This window comes from Hippopotamus amphibius, chromosome 1, assembly GCF_030028045.1.
Source record: "Hippopotamus amphibius kiboko isolate mHipAmp2 chromosome 1, mHipAmp2.hap2, whole genome shotgun sequence".
In the NCBI taxonomy this organism is placed as follows: domain Eukaryota; kingdom Metazoa; phylum Chordata; class Mammalia; order Artiodactyla; family Hippopotamidae; genus Hippopotamus; species Hippopotamus amphibius.
This window is the reverse complement of record NC_080186.1, coordinates 4,214,018-4,234,045: the sequence shown is the minus strand read 5'-3', so window position 1 is coordinate 4,234,045 and position 20,028 is coordinate 4,214,018. Positions and strand designations below refer to the sequence as shown.

At 64.0% G+C, this 20,028-nt stretch overlaps 1 protein-coding gene across 1 annotated transcript in view; it reads left to right on the top strand.

Annotated features, from left to right (window-relative positions):
- ACOT7 (acyl-CoA thioesterase 7) overlaps positions 1–20,028 on the top strand; it is an 88,445-nt gene that overhangs the window by 63,919 nt on the left and 4,498 nt on the right. Inside the window, 1 exon segment of the mRNA XM_057745609.1 lies at positions 9,312–9,496. Coding sequence (XP_057601592.1) covers positions 9,312–9,496 — 185 coding nt within the window.

Here is a 20,028-nt window from a genome sequence, read left to right as displayed (position 1 = left end):
GGCCTGGTCCCAGCCCAGACGCGTGCTCTCTCCTGCAGGTACGCCTGGCAGTTCAGTGCCCGAGCGCTGGGGACAGAGCCTCCCAAGATCGGAAGGGTGGAGGGGTGCCTCCTGTTCCTGGCCTAACCTGAGAGCAGGACCCACGTTGGATTTGGAAGCTTTCAGGGGAAGGGAAAGGGTGGTCTGCGGCACTGCTTTCCTCTGCTTTGCAGAATCTCTTGCCAGCTAGTAGGTGTTTGCCTGAGACAGAAACCACAGTGTCATTTTTTTTTAATGATCTCTTCCTTTTTTATTTTTTATTTTTTAAATATTTATTTGATTATACTGGGTCTTAGATGCGGCAGGCAGGCCCTTTAGTTGCAGCACGAGGACTCTCAGTTGCAGCATACAAAGTCTTAGTTGCGGCATGCGTGTGGGATCTGGTTCCCTGACCAGGGGTCAGACCTGGGCCCCCTGCAGTGGGCGTGCAATGCTAACCAGTGCGCTACCAGGGAGTCCCCACAGTCTCAGTTTAGAATTTGCCCAGAACAAGCGGGTCTCGCCTGTCTTGGCTGGTCCCCCCCCCGGCCTGGTGGTGTGTGTGGTGCTGGCACAAACATCTGGGAGAGGAAGAACCCTATCGTGCCACCGCGGTCCCTGCCTGTCCTTTTCTGGAACTGCTCCCTGGCTAAATCACAGCTTCGCTGTCTAACACGGCTCCAGGACCCCCAGCGGAAAATGCGCCTACATTCCCCGGACCTGGCATGTTCAGTGTCTCCCGGGTGCCCTTTAGCACCACCAGCTAAGAAACGGGGTGGGCTTTCCTCGAGAGCCCGCAGGACGCCTCAAGGTCGGCCCCGTTGGCAGAGGTGCTTTGCAGCTGAGGGAAGTTCCCAAGGAATGAAAGTTGACCTTTGTTAGAAATGAGGAGCCGTTGAAAGAGCCCCCGCCTCCCGACCCTTCACCCTCCGTCCCTCCCGTGACCAGAATTACCTTTCAAGGGAGAGGTCCCGGAGGTCCCCGGTGGGTTCGTTTTGAGGGAAGCCCGTGAACCCTGGCCAGAGGAGAGCGCTTTTTCTAGGGGTACGTTGAGCGGCCTGGGGGACGTCAGGGCTGCGTGGGTGCAGGAGAGACTTGCTTTCTCAAAGATTACTCTTCTTACAAAACACAGCAAGGGATTTCCATTTTCACCAGCCGTGCTTTCTGGCGGAACGTTCCACTGTGGGTGGGGTGAGCGTGTGGGCCGACTGCGGGCTCGCGGGCTCAGCCCCCTCCTGCCTCCCCGGCCCTCATGGCCTCATGGCCTTGGCCTTGAGCCTGTGCGGCCGGGGCCCCAGAGCTGGGCCTCCTGGCCTGGGGAGCCCCCGGGGAGCAGAGAGATTGTTTCTGTTTTCTCAGATCACATCTTGTTTTGTGCATAAAGGAAGCTGGGCCAAACTGAAGTAACAGTTATGGAGTGTGGCCTATTTCTGGGCAGTGTCCCCCGGGGCCGTTAGACAGAGTCACACCTTATTTGTTGTTTTCCTGAGGAGTGTCCCGTGTGAAGCTGTCGGCTCTTTTGCTCTCCCCGCCGTGCGGTGGCTGCCGTGAGGAGCCTGGCCGGTCACTGCCCGGGCGAGGCCCCAGTTCTGGCTGCTCCAGACACCGTTGTCACGTGATGTGTTCGATGCCAAGGGGCAGGGCCCCTTTGCCCCCCCCCCCCCCCCCACTGGCCGCTCCTTTCTGGGGAAGCGCAGGGCAGGCCAGCTGCGCCGGGGGGGACCCCGCAGCTCTGGGTTCCTGGCATCCGGCACTTGGTGAAGGGGTGGGGTTGACATTCCCGGTGGTTCTGCTTTGATTTTCTGATGCAAATCTGCTGAGGCGGCTGTGACCCCACGGGGCTCTCCAGGGCGCGGCCTGTTAGCTGCTGCCAGTCCCTGGCCTCGCGGTTCCTCTCTGGTGTGAAGGTGCCAAGAGGGCCGGACCCGCGGCCACCCCTCGGGTGAGGCCGCGTGGCTGCCGGGTTCTGCTGGTGGGGGTGCGGGGCCGTGAGAGGGCGTGTGAGTGTCCCTGGGTGGCACAGCAGTCAGCGCAGCCTGGGGCTCAACGTACAGCCGTGTGTTCCCTCGCGGTTCTGGAGGCCAGGCGTCCGTGCCCTCCGGAGGCTCTGGGGAGGGTGCCTCCTGCCTCCCTGGGCTGTGGCCCAGCCTCCGTCTCCCTCCGGGGGCAGCATCCCTTCCCTCTTCTCTTCTGTGACTAATGCGGACGGTTGCAGAGGGTCTCTCTCGTGTGAGGTCCTTAATGACACCTGCAGAGAAACTTCTTCCAAATAAGCTTGTCAGTCACATTCTCAGGGGCTGAATGGGCTGATCTTTTGGGGGCCCACCATCCACTCACTGCAGGTGCTTTCTCTCCTTACCCTTTAATTCTTGTGGACACGCGCTCACTTGCTCTTGTGCAGAGTTGTGGGTGGGTGAAGTCTCTTCTGTGCCCACAAACCACACCCTTTTCCTGTCCCGTCGCCCACGTGGATGTGGCTCCTGCCCGGATGAGAGCCAGCGGTCAGGTCAGCGCCGGCCCAGAGGGGGAGCGGCTCTGAGGGGTCCGGAAGGGAGGTGCCCCAGTTTTGAGATGGGCAGTTGCATAGCTGGGTGGGCGGTAGCCTTGGGACCCGACTGGAGAGAACAGCCCCGCCAGAGCAACATCAAGAGGCCGTGTGCTCCCTGGCCTGGGGCCACTGAAGAGGGACCGGGGGCTTCCCTCCAGACGGCAGAGCGCGGAGCAGAGGAGCACACGTCTGGTGATGACAGGAGGGCACAGTGGCGTGGGCCGAGGGGTCGCACGTCTCCTCTGGGGGCATAGAATTAACGTGTCCCCCCGTCGAGGGTGAAACTTAGCATGAGGACTGTTTTTCAAGCAATGTTATTTTCACGGAAGCCGTGCCAGGTGGTCCTGGCCCACCAGGCGGCCGAGCGGGCGGGCAGCCTGGGATGCGACCCCTGTGCAGCCGCTGTCCGGGCCGGCGCCCGGCCTCACCGGGCAGTGCCCACGCCTTCTTGTTGGGGACATCCCTGACTGTCACCCTGACCACAGCCCGTCTCTCAGACGCGTGCCCGGGGGTCCCTGCCTCCCCCTCCACCGCTCATGAGCAACCTCCTCCTGGTCCTCCCAGGAGGGGCGCCCCCACCCCTGAAGGCTACTGTGACGCTGGGGAAGGGCCCACAGCTTACGTACGAGGCGTTGCCAGCCACCTGCTGTCTGTCCGAGTTTCCCATCGCTGCCGTCATGAATGATCACAAACCACTGGCTTAAAATAACAAAAGCCATCCTCTTAGGGTTGCTGAAGTCAGGTGCCTGAGAGGCCCACGGGCGGGGGTCCTTCTGGAGGCCCCAGGGCAGCAGGATGTTTCCTCGCTTTTCCAGCTTCTAGGGGCACCTGCTTTCCTTGACGTGGGCCCCTTCCTCCAGCCTCTGCTTCCATCATCCATCTCCTTCCCCTTGCGCTCACCTCCTGCCTCCTTCTTATAAGGACCCTTCAGGTGACATGGGGCCTGCCCGGATAATCTGGGATCCTCTCCCCATCTCCAGGCCCTTAACTTAATCCCATCTGCAAAGTTCCTTTTTCCATGTGAAGTAAGATATTCAGAGGTCCCCTGGGTTAGGGCGTGGGCATCTTTGGGGGCCATTATTCTGATGACCATAGGTGGTGTTTTAGCAGATGGAGTGTGACTTACCCATTTCAGCATATTTCATTAGAAAAGCAGCTGGAATGGAGAGGAAGCCGGGCCTGTGGGTTGACCAGCTTCTTCAGATCTAAGGCAGGAAATGCTTTGCTGTATCTCCATTCAGCCTCTGGTGAAACTACTTACTCAGAAGGACAGACCTTTGTATGCTGCCAACCAAATGCCAGCCCGCTGTGGCCTCACCTGTCACTCGGGTGGGGTGTCCGTCAGGGAGCCATGCCTGCAGCTTTGCAGCATGAAAACATCGCCCCAGAAGGTCAGAAGATGACTTTGAATTTCAGCCACGAAGGGTGTATGCAGAGAGGGGGGCTCACTGCACCCACACTTACGACACAGCGGGGGCAGCTTGCAGGCGCAGGGACAGTGCTCTCTCACAGGGTGGCAGGTTTGCTGTTACCAACCAGATTCTTCTAGGATGCTGTCACTGCTGGCGTGGACCACGGCAGGCCCGCCTCTCTTGCATCCTCTCCGCCCCCCGCCCCCAGCCCACATTCTCAATCTTTAGTGCCAGTGACCTGTCCTTCTGCCCATGACACCAGGTTCAGCCCAGCCCGTCCGCCAGCACTGAAGGCCCGCTAGGGCTCACCCCCCTTCCTGCCAGGGGCTGGCAGGTTCAGGGACCTCAGTGGTTGTGCATAGAATCCAACTCAAGCCAGGCAGTCAAGGTGAAGGAGGGGCCCTTTGACCACGATCTGGAATCGTGTGGGATTCCAAGTCACAGACCCTGTGACCCGTCAGAAGATAGATAATGGCGTGAGGCCACCTGCCTCCCTGGGCTGCTGCCAGCGGTGTTCTGAGCACCATGTGCTGGGTGGGGGGCCAGCGCCGGGGCAGGGCGTGGGGGACCCCAGTCGCCCGTCTTGTAATGGGGCTGCCACATCACTCAGGGCAAGCTGGGGAAGCCCAAAGACCTGGACTTACTTTCACTTACTTCATTTCTGAGTTTTTTTTTTTTAGTTGAGATGCTAAACTACTAAGAAAAGTGGAAAGAGGAAAATAGTTGCCTTTGATATAGTGGTTTTGGGGGCCTTGGGTAGGAAAACCGGAAGCTGACGTTCTCTTGGGAGACGTGATCTCCCCAGACTATCAGAGTGGAAAGTGAGGTGTCTCTAGAAGATGCTTTGGGTGTGTCACGTCAGAAATATGGAAGTCACTTTACTGATTGCATGCTTTTCTTAAGGATGTTCAGTGGCCCGGCTCTCTGGAGCTTAAACGCTGAGCTGTTCTTAAAGTTTGCAATACTTGGCAACATGGCCTTGGCAAGAGCAGTGTTTTATCATTCTGTTTTCTTTTCCAAATCCCTGTCATCTTGCTGAAGTCTTCCCTGGAAGAGGCCCCGTGCGCTGAGGGAGTCAGTGGGGCACCCACCAGCCCTCCTGGCTTGTGGTGCGCAGGCAGCTCGAGCGTGATTTAGAGGCAGAGATCAGCTGTGACTCACAGCCCTGCTCGCTGCAGGCGAGCCGTCTGTTTAACTCTGGCCAACGGTGCTCACTTTCGAGTGCCAGGCATGGTGCTGAAGGTGCTTTATACAAGTACCCCTCACCTGCGGCCGTGTACGATTTGCCCCCGCCCAGTGGGACAGGCGCTCTTGTTACCTCCGTTTTTTCGTTCTGGAAACTGCCTGTGGAGGGGTTGAGGAAACTGCCCACGGCCGCAGGGCTGGTCCGTGCTGGAGCCTGGCAGGGAGGCCGCACAGCCGGCTCCAGGGCCAGCGCTCTCAGCCCCACGCCCTGGTGCCTTCCCTCCACCAGCCGGGCCTGACCCACACGGCGTCTGCTGCGGGGGCCCGGGGTCGGCAGCCTCGGCGGGTGGAGCTTCAGCCCCGCGCCGTCCGTCTTGGACCCTCGCACTGGACTGCCAGAGCCGCTGCCGTTCCCCCCGCAGCTGTATATGAAATTCCTGGCTTCCTCAGGCAGCTTGAAACAGGGCTGAGGGTTCTCGCAGTCAGAGGCGTCCAGCCCAAGGAAGGCCCCGTTCTGTTCATGTCCTGCCCATCAGTCTCAGCCCAGGGACCCCTTTTTCCGCTGAATTCGGACCGTCAAGAGGCAGACAGCTCGGCCTCTGCTCCCGGCAGCCTTGCACTCTGGTTACATCACAGTTGCCTGCAGGAGCCCACCAGGGCCGCCCCCCACAGCAGTCAGTAGCCACACGTGGCTGCTTCTATTATAATTAAAAGTAAATAAAATGGAAAGTGCATTCCGTGGTCAAGAGGGCTGCGTTCCTTCTGGAGGCTCCAGGAGAGCATCTGTTTCTTGCCTTTTCACTCCTCCAGAGGCGCCTGCATTCGCTGGCTTGTGGCCCGTCGTCCGTCCTCAGAGCCGGCAGCACAGCCTCTCTCTGACCCTGCGTCCATTGTCACGGCTCCTCACTCTCTCCTCCTGCCCACCCCCCGGTCCTCTTGTGAGGACCACTGTGATGACCTTTGGGCCTGCCTGGTGACCCAGGCTAATAAGCTCCCACCTCAAGATGCGTAACCTCATCACATCTGTGACGTCCCCGTGCGTGTGAGGTAACACTTTCACGGGTTCTGGGTTTAGGACGTGGATGTTTTGGGGGGCCCTCCAGAGGCCTTCCGCCTGCCAAGGCAGTTAAATCCCAGCTGACACAGAAGGCAGGTGGGGCTCCAGCCCGCTTCTGAGCTCGCTCCCCGCCCTGCGTCTCACCCTGGCAGCCCTGCGGACAGCACGCTGGCGGAAAACCCAGAAGAACACGGGGCTGCTTGGCTCTTGGGGGTGAGGGCGGAGGCGCAGGGTCACGCCCGCCCCTCGGCGTCTGTGCTGGAACGGGGTCCCCGTGAGCACAGCCGGTCCCCGCCTCTCGGGTGGGCGCAGGCGCCAGGGGTGCTGAGCTGCGGCCTGCGCCTTGTTCCCCTGCGGGGCCGGCCATGGATGCGGTCCCGGCCGCGGATGCGGTCCCATCTCAGAGTCCGACCTGCACAGCTGCTCATGTCCTGGGACCCAGGGAGGAGGGCAGGGGTCCGTCACCATATCCTCCGCCAGCTGAAGGGCTGGCGCCCCCCACCAAGGCGTCGCCCATCTTCTCTGTGTCGACAGCGTCGGAAGCAGCTTCTGGCCCGTGTGAACGTGCTGCCGCAGAAACGAAAGAGGAAGGGGTGGCCGGTTGTAAACGTCACTCCTTATTATCAGCTCGCTGGGCCTTTCTCTCCACCCTGCAGACACAGCAGAGCGTCATGCGGGCGCGCTCTCCCCTTGGGTGTGAGACGCCTTTCCCTGAGGGCCGTTGCAGATGGGCTCTCAGACCCCACGAGAAATGACTGTCCTGGGCTTCTGTCCACGCAAACTAATACGCAGGAATGACCTCCCCGAGACACGGCCGCTCCTGCGCCCGTTTGCAGACGGGGAAACTGAGGCACAGCAGGTTCCTGGCTTGCCCCCTGCCCATGTTCAGGCCCAGACTCGTGGGACCCCAGAGCCCGAGCACCCCAGGGCTCCTCTGCAGGGCACAGTGGCCTGAGGGGCTGCTCCCGGCCCAGAGAGCCTGCCTCTGGTGGAGACACTCGTGGGGACTGCCTGGCTGTGTCAGGGCTGACCTGTCCCTGCTTCAGAGACGCGGCGGGGAGCTGGGTGGTCCCCTCCTGGCCTCCCTCCCCGCACCGGCCCCGACACCCCGGTGGTAAACAGAGCCCGTGGCTCGAGCAAATAACCATGTTGCGGTCTGAGCAGTGAGGAGGCTGGTGTTCTGGCTATGATTGAAGTTTTCCCGACTTTTAGGAAGTGGCCGTTGTGTCTCTTACCACGAGTGGCACGAGACAGTGTCCTCGTGTGTCCAGCACTCGTGATCCACCTGCTTCGTTGTTTGAAGTCATTTTTGACGAGACGTTTCTTCGGATTTCTACCCGAAATGAAATGTGATCAGCTGCGCGCGTGGTTGGGGGGTTATGCAGGAGACAGAGGAGGGGTGTGTTTCCATCTGTTCTTTGAACAGACGGTTGTTGTTGAAATGTCCCTGTAGCCCTGCCCCTCGGCCGGGGAGTTCTGGCGGGTTTCAGGGTGGGGGAGCGTGCCCCGCCTCTCGGCTCGTGGACCGCGAGTCCTCTGTGTGGTTGTGGGTGAGAGGGTGCTGGCAGCTTGATGGGGACAGGCAGGGACACCGGGACACCCTCAGGGATGCCCACCTCCCCTTCCTGCTCCCCTGGAAGCAGCGCATGGGGGCCACGTGGGGGCCGTCCCCAGGGTGGGCCCAGCTGCTTTGCGCGTCACTGACCCCGTGGCCTTCCTTCCCCCCAGAAACAGCCGCATGCGACACGGAGAGCTCCCTGTAAGTATGGGGTGAATGTGGCGTGGAGCCTCCCGTGTTTATAACATGAATAACCGCCCCCGCTTCTGGCCGCCCACACGCTCACCCCTAACAGCCCCCCGCTGCCCCGACATGTCTGTCTTCCTGGTCTCTAAACATGTTTCGTGGGGGCCTGTCTCCATGGAGCTGGGACAGTGGGGTTCCTGCGGTGTTAACAGGTCCCTGCAGTCAGCACTGGTCAGACCTGGACAGGAGTTTCCTTGAGCTGAGCCCAGAACCCAGCTGTGTTTGGGGTGGTGGTCCTGACTGCGTGTCAGCGGAAAGCCCCGAGGATCAGCAGAACAACGCCGTCGGTGGCGGCGATGACCGCACTGCGCGCCTCCTGGCTCATTTCACACCAGCCCCATAGTTACCCTGTGAGGCAGCTTGTACCGATTCTAGGAGAAAAGCTGAGCTTCGTGAGATGAAGTCGAGCGACTGGAGGGCAAGGCCAGTGGTCGCGGGGAGCCCGGGACCGGGAGCAGGGGCAGAAGAGATGCTCTAGCATAGATGTTCAGGACCCAGGAGTGTGGGGAGTGCGGAGAGGCTGGGCTGGGGCGGAGGGAGGGTGGGGCCCCCAGGACAGTGCTGCGGGAGCGTGTGACTGCCTACAGGGGAGCCTGCTGGTGTGGGGAGCGGGGAGCACCCGGGACAGTAGCCACGGACAGGGCCTCGGGGTGTCGTCAGGGGGCCGACCCACAGCTCGGAGGAGAGCGCCGGTCAAGTGGGCAGGCTGGACGCAGTCCCGCCTGGACAGGGGGTAGGGGGACAGGGGCTCCAGGGGCACTCGGGACCACGGTCAGTGGGGCAGCTTGGCCTGGCTGCGCACGCGCTGCTGCCGTCAGACCAGCACTGGGAATGCTGGAGGGGGAGCTGGGGTGGGGCGGTGGGTCGCTGGAGGAAGCCTCTCTAGAGGTGCTCAGGGCAGCCTGGCTGGCAGCCCTGTGGCTGCTAACCCGCGCAGGGCCCTGAAAGCGAGTTGGGGGCCGGCCCCGAGGGGCGGGAGTGGCTGGAAGCATCCTTCCAGTAGACGCAGCCTCTCCCGGGGGTGCAGACCCACGCTTGGGTGGCCACCAAGATCCCTTGGGCTCTAAGTGAAGGACACGCCCCTCACGAACTAGAGAGGCGGACCCTCGGGGCCCCGATGTGCTGTCGTGTGACGTCCTGGCACGGAGCGCGGCGGTCGGTGCTGTCTGACCAAGTGTCTTCCGGCGTCCGCAGTTGCGCCGGTTTCCGCGCCCTCTCCGCCTGGCCTGACCCGGCCGCCCAGCCCCCGGGTGGAGGCCTCCCTGACCCGCTGTCTCTGCTCCGCAGGCTGTGTCATCACCATCTCTGGGCGCATGAGCTTCACCAGCAATAAGTCCATGGAGATCGAGGTCTTGGTGGACGCCGACCCCGTGGTGGGCAGCTACCAGAAGCGCTACCGGGCCGCCAGTGCCTTCTTCACCTACGTGTCCCTGAGCCAAGAGGGCAAGTCTCTGCCTGTGCCGCAGCTCGTGGTGAGTGGCCCCTCCGGCCGGCCCCCCAGCTCGCTGGGCTCCCGGGAGAAACCGGCTTACACGAGTCCATCCTGGGCAGCGGGGCCCCGCTCAGCCCAGACGGGCAGCGACCTTGGCTGCCGTGCAGGTCAGACCTGCGGCCCTGTCCCCGTGGACGGCGGGGGAGCCGCCGGACAGCCAGGGTGAGAGGCACCCCTTAACGTGCTCCTTGCTGTGGATACGCGTGCCGCCTGGCGGTCCCGATGCCGTGTACCAGGGCTCGGGTGGGGGCGGGGACCCTGGGGACCCTCCCACAAGTGAGCTCTCGCGAAGCCCGCAGCCGCAAGTCCTGCGTGATGGGGCGAGGCCGGGCCCCTGCACCTCAGAGCTGGGTGTCTGGGCCTCGTGGCCTTGGCCTGCCCCGGCCCCCCAGCTGGGCAGCCTCTGCCCTGGGTGTGCAGAGAGAGGTGGCAGGCAGGCAGCTGCCTCCATGAGCAGAGCTGCGGGTCTCTGGCCCAGGCACGGATCCTGGAGGGCCTTAGCCACCAGCAGGGTCTGCTCGGCCACTGTCCTGGGCTCCACAACCCAAGAGGCCGCTCTTGGAGCGGGTGGGGGGGCGGCGGGCCGGATGCCACTAGCATTTTCTTAATTTGGAGAAGAGAAGGTTGGATTCACTGTACGTGTAAGGACTTCCCTCCCCCTTGCCTCCCCAGCCCCCATCTCAGCTCCTGGCACCCGCAGGCCCCGGTGCTCAAGGCCACAATCTCAGGAGGCTTTGGGGCTCCCGCCCCCTCACGCCCACCCCTGCCCGGTCCCGGGGCACCGCCCCTCTCCTGACGCAGGTCCCCGGTCCCTCCATCCCTCATGCTCACACACGTGCACACACACGTACACGCACGCTCCGTGCTTCACAGCGTGGAGGTGATCTTCTCAGCTGTTCACATCTTGTCACTTCCCTGCTGAAACTTCCGGTCCTGGTGCATTTACAGTAAAATCCAAGTTCCCGCGGCTCGTGCCCCGAGGGTCCGTGTGCCCCGCGCCGCCCCAGCCTGCGCGTGCCCCTCCTGGAGCTGCCGTGGCCCCCACGCAGGCTCCTGGCACCTGCAGGGCTGAGTCCTCGTCGCCCCAACGTGAGCCCGACATCACCTCCTCGGAGGAGCCTCCCCGGCCCCCACCCGCGGGCTGGCCTCGTCCCCAGCCTGGGGGTGCTGGTCACGTGCCGACTGTCCCTCCCCCAGTGGATGGAGCCTCACGGAGACCGGAGCACAGGTGCTCCCTCGTGGGTCGCTGGGGCTGGAACAGGCTTGTCGCTTAGTGGGTGTGCTGGGGAAGATGCGTGGACCCTGCCGTGGGCAAGGCCTGCAGCCACGCCCGGGAGGAGACACAGGCGGTGCAGGTGCTTGGGGGAGCAGGGGGAGCCCGCTGGGCCGGTGGCCTCTCCCTGGGGCGGGTGTGACGTGGTGCCCGGGGAGTGGGCAGGAGGCCCCCAGGAAGGCCAGTGGGGCAGGGGGCCGCACTGGGGAGTCCCAGGACCTGGAATCCCAACAGCTTGGTGTGTGCTGGCCTTGGGGGAGCCTGGGGGCCAGGAAGCCCGAGGCAGCCAGGGACGGGGTGGGGCGGGGTGGGGGGGTGAGGACGCCGGGCGCAGGGGCACTGGGTAGTTGTGTGTTGAATGAATGAGTGGATGAGTGAACGAAAGATGTTTCCAGATTCCCCTTGAAGCTCAGGACAGCTTTGTAGCCTCACACATTCGTTACCGATGCCAGTCAGGGTCAGTGCCCGCCAGCTCTGGGTCCTCTGCCCGCGTCTCTTGGCCAGCCTCAGCCCAGCCGGGCTGAGCACTTGGGGAAGGTCACACAGCTGGTCCGTGGGAGCCTGGGTGTGGAGAGAGCCTCTGTTCAGGCTGCTCCTGGTTCGTCCGGAGCCGGACTCTGCGTCTGTCGCTAGGGGGCCAGGCGGGAGCTGGAACCCTGGGCGGTGGTGGGGGTGGGCAGCGCTGGGCAGAGGAGCCTGGATGGGGTGGAGGGCGGGGGGTGTGGTTAGGGTCTCAAGCGCCTGGTGCTGTTGTGGAAGCAGCTGGCAGGGGACACGGGCCCCCTGCCAGTCTGGACCCTGTTTCCAGAAGCGCCTCTTGAGCCCCCCTCCGCCCCCACAGCATCTGCTCCCCACGCAGTTCCTGCGCCTCCCGGAGAAGAGCGTGTACTGAAAACCTCTGCAACGATAAACATGCTGCATTTAAGATCATTTCCTCCCCAGGCCCCCGCACGCTTTCCCTGTGGCTGCGGAGGCCGCCTGGCCCACCGGGCGCGTTGCGTCTTGGTAGCAGCTGAGGCCCCTCCGTGAAGATGCTAGTCGCCAGCCCCAACTCCTCCTCTCTGGGGCCTCACAGGCCCACGGGGGCAGCGCCTGGGTTTGGTGGGGGAACCGTCCAGCCTCATCAAGGCTCCTGACGTGGCCAGAGGAGCCTCGGCTGCCCACTGGGCCCTCTCCTGTCCCTTCCCCGTCCTCCGCGGGGCCCCCCCCTCCACTCGCTCTTTGCCGGCGTTGGGTCCCTCCCTGGGGCTCCAGTGAGGAATCAGGCGGTCGGGCAGGGAGGGAGGCTGCACAGGGGAGGGTTAGTGACCTGGCCTTGAAGGATGGGAGTCCACCATGCTGCAGGGAGGAGGGGAGCTGCGGTGGGTGCTGCCCTCAGGCAGGCTCTGCACCCCCCGTACGACCCAGACTGCTGGGGCCGGGGGCGGGGCGGGTCCGTCAGCCTCGTCTCTTCCTCCCGAGTCCCCAGCCCCGCAGCCCCTGGCCTCGCGTCGCTTGTGGCGACATCCCTGGCAGAGCCTGGCTCCGCCCCCCATCTCCCACCACCGCCCCCGCGATGGGGCACCCCCCTCACCGGGGCACAAGGACGCGCCTGCGTGCCCCGCCCCGCCTCCTGGCCCCCCCCACCCCCACACCCGATGGCTCAGTGGGGTGGCTTCCACCCTGCCTCGGCCCCGCAGCTAATGCGCACGCAGCCCCTGACCTCTGTCCACAGGCCTGTCCTCCTCCCGCCTTGACCTTCACAGCCACGTGTCCCTGGGTCTTGGACCACTTCCTCTGGGGACCGTGTCTGCTGCTCTCGGTCCCCCGTGCAGGCTCACCCTCGTTCTCCCCGGACCTTGTCCCGTCTCTGCGTGTTGTCTCAGGGCCCCTTGGGGACACCTGTCAGCGTGGCTGCCCCCAACGTCTCCGTCCTGGAGGCTGAATTCCTGCCACACACAGAAGAGTCCTTGACCTCTGTCCTCCCGCCTCCGCAGCCTCCGGGCTCCAGCCGGGTGGCCAGATCCAAGGACACGCTCCATCCTTATCTCACTGGTCTGTCCCCGGCTTTGGCACGACTCACTGAGAGGGACTCGGAGTGTCCACACAGTGACCCTGTGGTCCCATAAACACGGGGCTCTGACAGGTCCTGACCTGCACCCTGCCCTCCTTGGTGGTTGGGCCCAGGCCCCAGGCCCCTGGTTACTTCCACACGGGCTGCCACCGCTGCCTCTGTCCGCAGGGTCTCAGCAGGCAGTAAACATAACATTCCGAACTGAACCCTTGTCTCCCAGCCGCCTGCCCCTGGAAACCCCACTCCTGCTGGTGTGTCCCCTACTGGTGAGCCTGGGAAGCGGGCTGGCTCCTCTCTCCCACTCAGCCCCCACCCTCCCGCACTCCTGTTGCCCTCGCCCTGACGCTGCGCCGTGTCCCGGCAAGTTGGTCAGAACAGAATTGCCTTGGCTGCCTCTCCCGCCTGAACTGCTCAGCATCTCCTCTGAGCCCTGGTGCGGGGTCCCGCCAAGCCGGCCTCCTCTGTGCCTCAGATCCCAAACTCAGTCCGGCCTCAGGGCCTTTGCACTTGCCATTCCTCTGCCTGGACACCTTCCCTCAGGTTGGCACGATGCCAGCTCTTTCTCAGATGTTTCCTCCTTTGATGACCTTCCCTCACCTCTACCTCCACCCCCTCTCCATCACCCAGCACTCTTTCCCGTTGCCTGGAAACAGGCCTGGAGTTGGGAGGAGAGAGGGCAAAAGGAGCCGGGAACTGAGAGGGCTGGGGTGGAGCCAGCTGCTTGTAACGGGAGAGGAGGGGCAGGGACACATCTGAGGCCCCCAGCTGCTAGAGGACAGGCCTGGCCCAGGACCAGTCTTCCAGCCGGCCGGGCCCTTTCCTCTACCGTCGGCTAAGGGAGAATGGGGCCTGCAGGACTCCCCGAATGGCCCTGAGACCAAGGACAGCCAAGGAGTCGGGACCATCTTCGTTTTGAAAAGGCTCCCACAGAGTAAATGCAGGTGGATAGGGCGTCCCGGCAAGGTCTGCATCGCGGCCGTAGCCGGCTGTAGGGTGTGCCCGCCCAGAGCCCTGGAGCTGCCTCGGGCTTCATTGAAGGCTCTACGGCTGCCCCACCCGCCCTGCCCGCACCGCAAGCTCAGCCTGCTGGGGAGACCAATGCCACAGCCAGGGTGGAGGGGTGGCAGTCTGGGCTCTGGGAGGAGGGCCTCGGGCCCCAGGGTCCAGTCTCTATGGTGACCCCCTTTGTAGGAGAGCCTGTGACCTTCCCGGAGCTGGGAAGCTCTTGTGGGGCTGGACTGGTCTGTGTACCGGGGGGCTGCCTGTGCCCTTTCCAGAAGCCGAGGGACCTGGGGGTGGGGGTATCGGTGTAGGAGGAGGTGCTGGGGCACAGGAAGGACTGCAGGGGGTTGGGGGGAAGTCATCTGCTTGAAGGAATGGGACAGGAGGGTAACCGAATTCCCAGGTTTGAGGGGCTGGCAGCTGGTGACGGCCGCATCTTCCCGCTGGCCGGCTGCATGTCGATTCAGGCGATTCTTGCTCATTAAAGATGGGCTTTGATTCTTCACTGAGATGTCCTGGGGCCCACCGATGTGGATAAAAACAGCCTCGGGGGGGGGGGGCAGAGACCGCCTCCAGCCTCCAGCCTGGCCTCCACGGTGCCCACTTGGGAACCACCGACACCGCGTTGTCTGCCTCTCAGCCCACGTGCGCCCGCATGGGGGCTCAGCCCGCCCCACCCCCACTGTCAGCACTTCTCCTCCTGCCTATTTTTAGCTCCCGTCCCCAGGGCCCGGCTGACACGGAAGGCAGCAGGGAGGCTGGAGTGTTTCTTGATGAATATTTTATGCTGGGGAGGGCTGCTGCACCGCGCCCGGCAGCTGCTGGCCCTTCCGGGCTGAGTTAGAAGAGGCAAACGTGGGGCAAGGAGCCAGGCGGGCCCAGGGCCTCTAGAGGCCTCCCTGTGACCGCGCCCTCTGCCCTCGGGGGTGGGGGACAGAGCTGGAGAGGTGGCCTGTGCAGAGGGACGTGGGGGAAACCACCGAGGTGGCTTCCTGGGACCCGGCTCTGGACGAGCCCCAGCACCTCGTATGGGTGACGGTCCTGCCTGGGTGTGGGAAGCCTTTTCAGTGTCCAGAAACGTGAGAACCAAATGGACCTTGTGTTGAAGCCGGGGCGAACCCGTCCTGGGCGCAAGGCCAGCCTCCATTCTCTGGTTCAGACGTGGGTGCTGCAGCCCCCAAAGCCCCGGGAGACTCGCACAGGGAGAGGCCACGCCCGCGACTCCTGGACCGCGTCCCAAGCACTTAGGTGATGCGGGTTTTGAGAGAGCACGTTCACGGGTCATTTGGAAAAGGAATGTTTTCCCTGGCAAGCCGAGTGACACGGCCATGTCACACGGGGGCAGCAAAGCAGGGTCTTTTGAAGCCAGTTTGCTTGGCTCCCAGAAAACCCCAACCACAGAGGGCCTGTGGCGCGGGGGTCTTGGCCGCTGCTTGTAGACCCTTGCCTCCCGGTCCACCACGGACGGCTGGTGCGCAGAGCACAGCGGCCTGGACCCAGGGCCTCCGTCGTGACCCGCTGAAGCAACGAGTCGGGATGAACGTGGGGGCAGTGAGGAACCCGGGAGGCAGCCGGCCTTCCCTCTTGTACGGTGAGGCCGGCCCACAGCCGGTGCAGCCCCAAGAACACGGCGAAGCGGGTGCCTCTCAGCCGGAAGTGCCTGCACCGGACATCGCGCCTGGACCTCAGGGCACCCTCGAGGGCCAGTCACCACCAGGTTTCCTGCGTGCCCACTCCCAAGGCCCCGGTGCCTGCCGGGGCCACTGCCTGTCTCCTGGGAGGGGCTGGCGGAGCGGGTGTCCCCGGCGCCCACAGCGACGAGGGTCCGGTGGGGGAGCCGAGCGTTCCCAGGTGCCGACCTGCCTCCCCGCTGGGTGTGCGCGTGAGTCGTCTGCGCCCACAGACAGGCCACGGGGACAGCGCTGGGCAGGGCCTCTGCCGCGGAGTCGACAGCAGACCCTGAAGCCCGTGGCCGTGTGGCCCTTCCCGTCTCTGAGCCTCAGTTTCTCCACTGGAGCCACCCCGGGCCGGCGGGTGCGCTCTGCGGTCTCTGCACCGTCTCCGTGATCCAGCCAGAGGGCTCCTCGCTCCTTTGCACGGAAGAGGAAGCCCGGGGCCAAGGCTGTCGGCAGTGGTCGGCTTCCCGCTCCCAGGACCCGAGCCTGGACAGGAAGGGGCCTGGGGGGCTCCCGAGGGTCCGTTCCTTGCGACGAAGCACCAGCAGCAGCGGCAGCGGCCACCTGCCCCGACCGTGGCCGGGCCTGCCCTTCACAGCCCGGCGTGGCAAGAGGAGCACACGGCCCAGCCCCAGGCGAGGGAGGAGGGTCCCCCCTTGGGGCTTGTGTTGGGCTGGGGGCCCCAGATGGCCCCATGGCTTGGGGAGACGCCTCTGTCCCGGACACTCGGTGCGCTGGAATGATTTCTAATTGCTCCCTAACTTAGGAAACTAGACGTGCTGGAGCACGGCAGGGCCGACACGTCTGTTCCTGGGAGGGTCCGGGGAGCCACGTCAGTGAGGGAGGCTGTGCCCTTGCTGCGCGTCCACAGGAGTGAGTTGGGGGCGCGAGTGTCCACGACGCTTCCTGACCCTGTGCTCTCTCCCTTGGCCTTGGATGCTTGGCGAGATGTCTGCCTTGTCACAGGAAAATGCTAGAATCCTGAAGCTGCTCCTGTGCCCTGAATCGGTGGTGTTGGAACTTCTAGTGGCCTGTGTGGCCCGCACCCGCCTGGCTCTCATCCCCGCTCTGTCATGAGCTCAGACTCTTCCTCTGACCGTCTTAACCCGTCCAGTCTGCACGTGTCTTCTGAAGATCCTCTGTCCCTGACGGCTCCGGGCCGGCCTCTTTGGTGTAACGGCAGTGCTCAGGAGAGCACTCAGTTCACGTCCAACAGGCAGCTCTCCAAAAGAGGGCCTGGGGCACCGAGGACACGCTTTTTCTCGCTAGCTGGGGGGGTTCTACCTCTGGAATGTCAGCGTCCTGTTGCTTCGGTGCTGCACACACAGGTGACCCCTGGCTGTTTTGGTTTCTGTAGAAGGTGGACGCTGGAGGCAGGCTCTCAGGGGCACTGTTAGGCCTGATCCCACACGGTGCCGGGAACGCAGCTGCAGCAGGAGAGGCCCGTGGTCAGAGGGCGTGGCGCCAAGAGGAGAATCCCAGCTAGAGTCGGGGCATCCCTGATTCACTGTGGCCACCTTGGAAGGTGACTTCGGGGCTGGGGAGAGGACTGTGAAGACGAAGGCCACGGCCACAGGACCCAAGAGGATCTTCTGGGAGGCTGAGCTCACACCTGGTGCGTCCTGGGGCGGACCACAGGCCGCCCCCTGTGAGAGCCGTGGCGTCTCGGCAGCCTCGCTTCCCCTGTGAGGCGGCGTGGAGTCCCCTGGCAAACGCTTTCCAGGACCAGGGCCAGGGCCACCCCTGGACCCCGTGCTCAGAGATGCAGGGTCTGTTTCAGACCCCAGAGCCCCCGCAGTGGTAGGAAGGGTACAGAAGGATCTCTCCACGCCTGCGCACACGGAACCAGAGGACAGCTTGCCGGCCCTGCCAGCAGGAGAAGAGATGCTTCATGGGGGGGGGTCGTCCACCCCTAGGTGTGCTGGAGACCCCGAATGTGTCCAGTGAGCAGAACCATTGGTTCTGAACCTTTACCACAAAGTCACATCGGTTTGGAGTTAAGGCCTCCTTGCTTCGATCTTCATTGGTTTGCTGGTGCGTTCACGCAAATGCTGCCTGTCCACAGGCCAGCACAGTGCTGGCCTCGGACAGGCAGCGGGGAAGATGCTGGCACAACACGAGTGAGCACACGTGGGGCCAGGGGCTCTCAGGGAGAACGCAGCTGCTGGCCTGGGACGGCCCGGGGGAAGGGCCCTCATAGCTGTCCTCTGGTGGGGACAGCCGTGTCCACGCGCCCGGTACAGGGGCCAGCACTGGTGAGTGGGGCCTGGGCCCCCTTGCCTGACAGGCACTGGCACCCTTTGCTGCGTTTTCCCAGGCAGCGCCTGAGCTCCCTGCCTCTCCTGCAGCCTCTTTTTGGCCCTTCCGCCGGGGAATTTCATGACACAGAGGAGGACAGTTGTCTCGGGGGGCTAAGCTGGTGCTGTGGGGTGAGGCGAGCCCCTGGCAAGGTGTTTACGACTGTTCACGGTGGTCCCATGATTGGAGACTTGGGGCTGCGTGTCCTGCAGGCCATAGTGGTGAGACCCGGCCCCGGGACGGCGCAGGAGTTCCGCAGCCCAGCCTGCAGTCCTGGGAGCTGGGCCCCCGCACAGGGGCGTCCTGGGTGCACAGCCCAGCCCCCTCCCCCTCGCACTGGGGTCGGGGTCTGTGGGTGGAGCTGCACTTGGGGGACGTAGCGGCCTGCGGGGCGGGGGGTCCTGGACGCCACCGTGGACAGCGCCCCTCGCCTCGCAGCGCCGAGGGGCCCAGGAATGAGATGCCTTAGCTGCCTGCATGCGCGTCCCGAGATCCCTGTCGTCTCCCGTTAGGAGGGCGGGAGAGGCTGTGCTGCAGGCTCCCTAATGGAGAAGGTCTGTGTCCCTCGGGCTCACAGGAAGTTGTTGCATCACCACGGGAAGCCCTCTTCGCACCAGACTTTCATTAATTACAAAAAGGACAAGCTCTTGGTTTCACGGAGGGTGGAACTTCGTCACTTACCCTCCCTGCCAAGTTCCAAGTGTGTGTTCTTGAAGCACAGAAAATGCAAAGTGGAAAACATTTGGTTTGCACTGTTAGGCTCTGAAAGCCACAGGCTTCCCCTCCAGTGGAAGGGAGCCCAGAAGATGGTGCTGGCAGGAAGAGCAGGAAGAGGGGAGAAGACGCACGGCAGAGGCCCGGAGCCAGTGGGGGGCGGGGAGCGGGGGTAAGCCGGCGGGCCGGCCCTGGGACCCTCCCTCACCCCCGTGTCCCCGGGGCTGCGTGTGACGTTCCAAAGGCCCAACTGCCTTCAGGCAGCCCCCGGGGCCGTCTGCCCTCCTCCCGGGGCAGTGGCTGTGGGTCGGCAGACAGGAGCGCACTTGGCCTCTAAGGCCGTTCATGCCGACAGGAGTAGTTCACGCGCATACTCCCGCACACATGCACACGCACGCGCACACCCAGTGTGCCTGCCGTGCGCGGACAGCGGCCTGCACCAGCACTGCAGGAACCCTTCTGCACGCCAGCTGTCTGAGACCCAGCTTCACAGGTGGGAGACCCTGGCCCTGGGAGGTGGGCAGCACCCCTGAGGCCACACAGCAGGTCCCTGCGACCCTGTGGTCCTCGCCACTCCTCCACTGTCCCTTCCACGGTCAGGTACCCGGGTCACCGTGCCCGAGCTGCCCGCGAGCGCCTTTGCTATCTCCTCTCCTTTTTCTTGTGTGCAGGGCCCCCCGGGCTGGGGGAGGGGCTGCCCCCGCCAGCAGCCTCCGTGCTTGAGGAAGTGTGATTTCCCAGCAAGGAGCTTTGTCCTTCTCCCCATCACCGCCAATCCTCCATCAAAAACAGCAACAGCCAACAGCTTATGTATTTATTTACTTTGCCGGATGGAGGGAGACGGCTGCGAGGAGGCAGCAGCTGGGCCGTGGGCTGGGACCGCGTGCGGGGAGCCATCTGTCTTGTTCTGTCAGCTCCGTGCCCAGCAGAGAAGTGGCGGCCTCTCTTAGTCACTCGGCCAGGAGAGCTGTTGGTCGGAGCTCGCGGCCCTGGGGAGGCTGAGCGTCCACCCGCCGGCAGGGCAGGGACCCGGCCTCGCGGAGAGCGGAGAGGCTGCCCCGCTCGCCTCTGGCTCCGTTCCCCCCGGGGGGCAGCCAGGGCCTCGCTGTGGTTTGTGAACGTGTGCCCAGGACAGGTGGGTGAGGGGCTGTCAGCGTTTGGGGCGGCAGCCCCGAATCCCCAGAGCCCGGAGCACGCAGCACAGGCCGCCGTCCCGGAGGCGAGGAGAGGGACGAGCCCTCGGCTGGCTCCGTCCCCCTGGGCCTCGTGCGTGGCTTGGCTGCGCGCTCCCGCCGGCCAGCAGCCTGCACGGCCAGCAGCCGGCGGCGTGCGGCCTGTCCGAGGGCGGGTCCTGGCCGGTGCGTTAGCTGCGGAATATTGGACGTGGGAGACCCAGCGCAGCAGCCCTGAGGCCGTGCCGGGCGCGGGCCCTCCCTCCACTGAGCAGGCACCGCAGCGTGCGCTGTCCTGTGCCTGCACCTCGGCCTCTGCCCCGC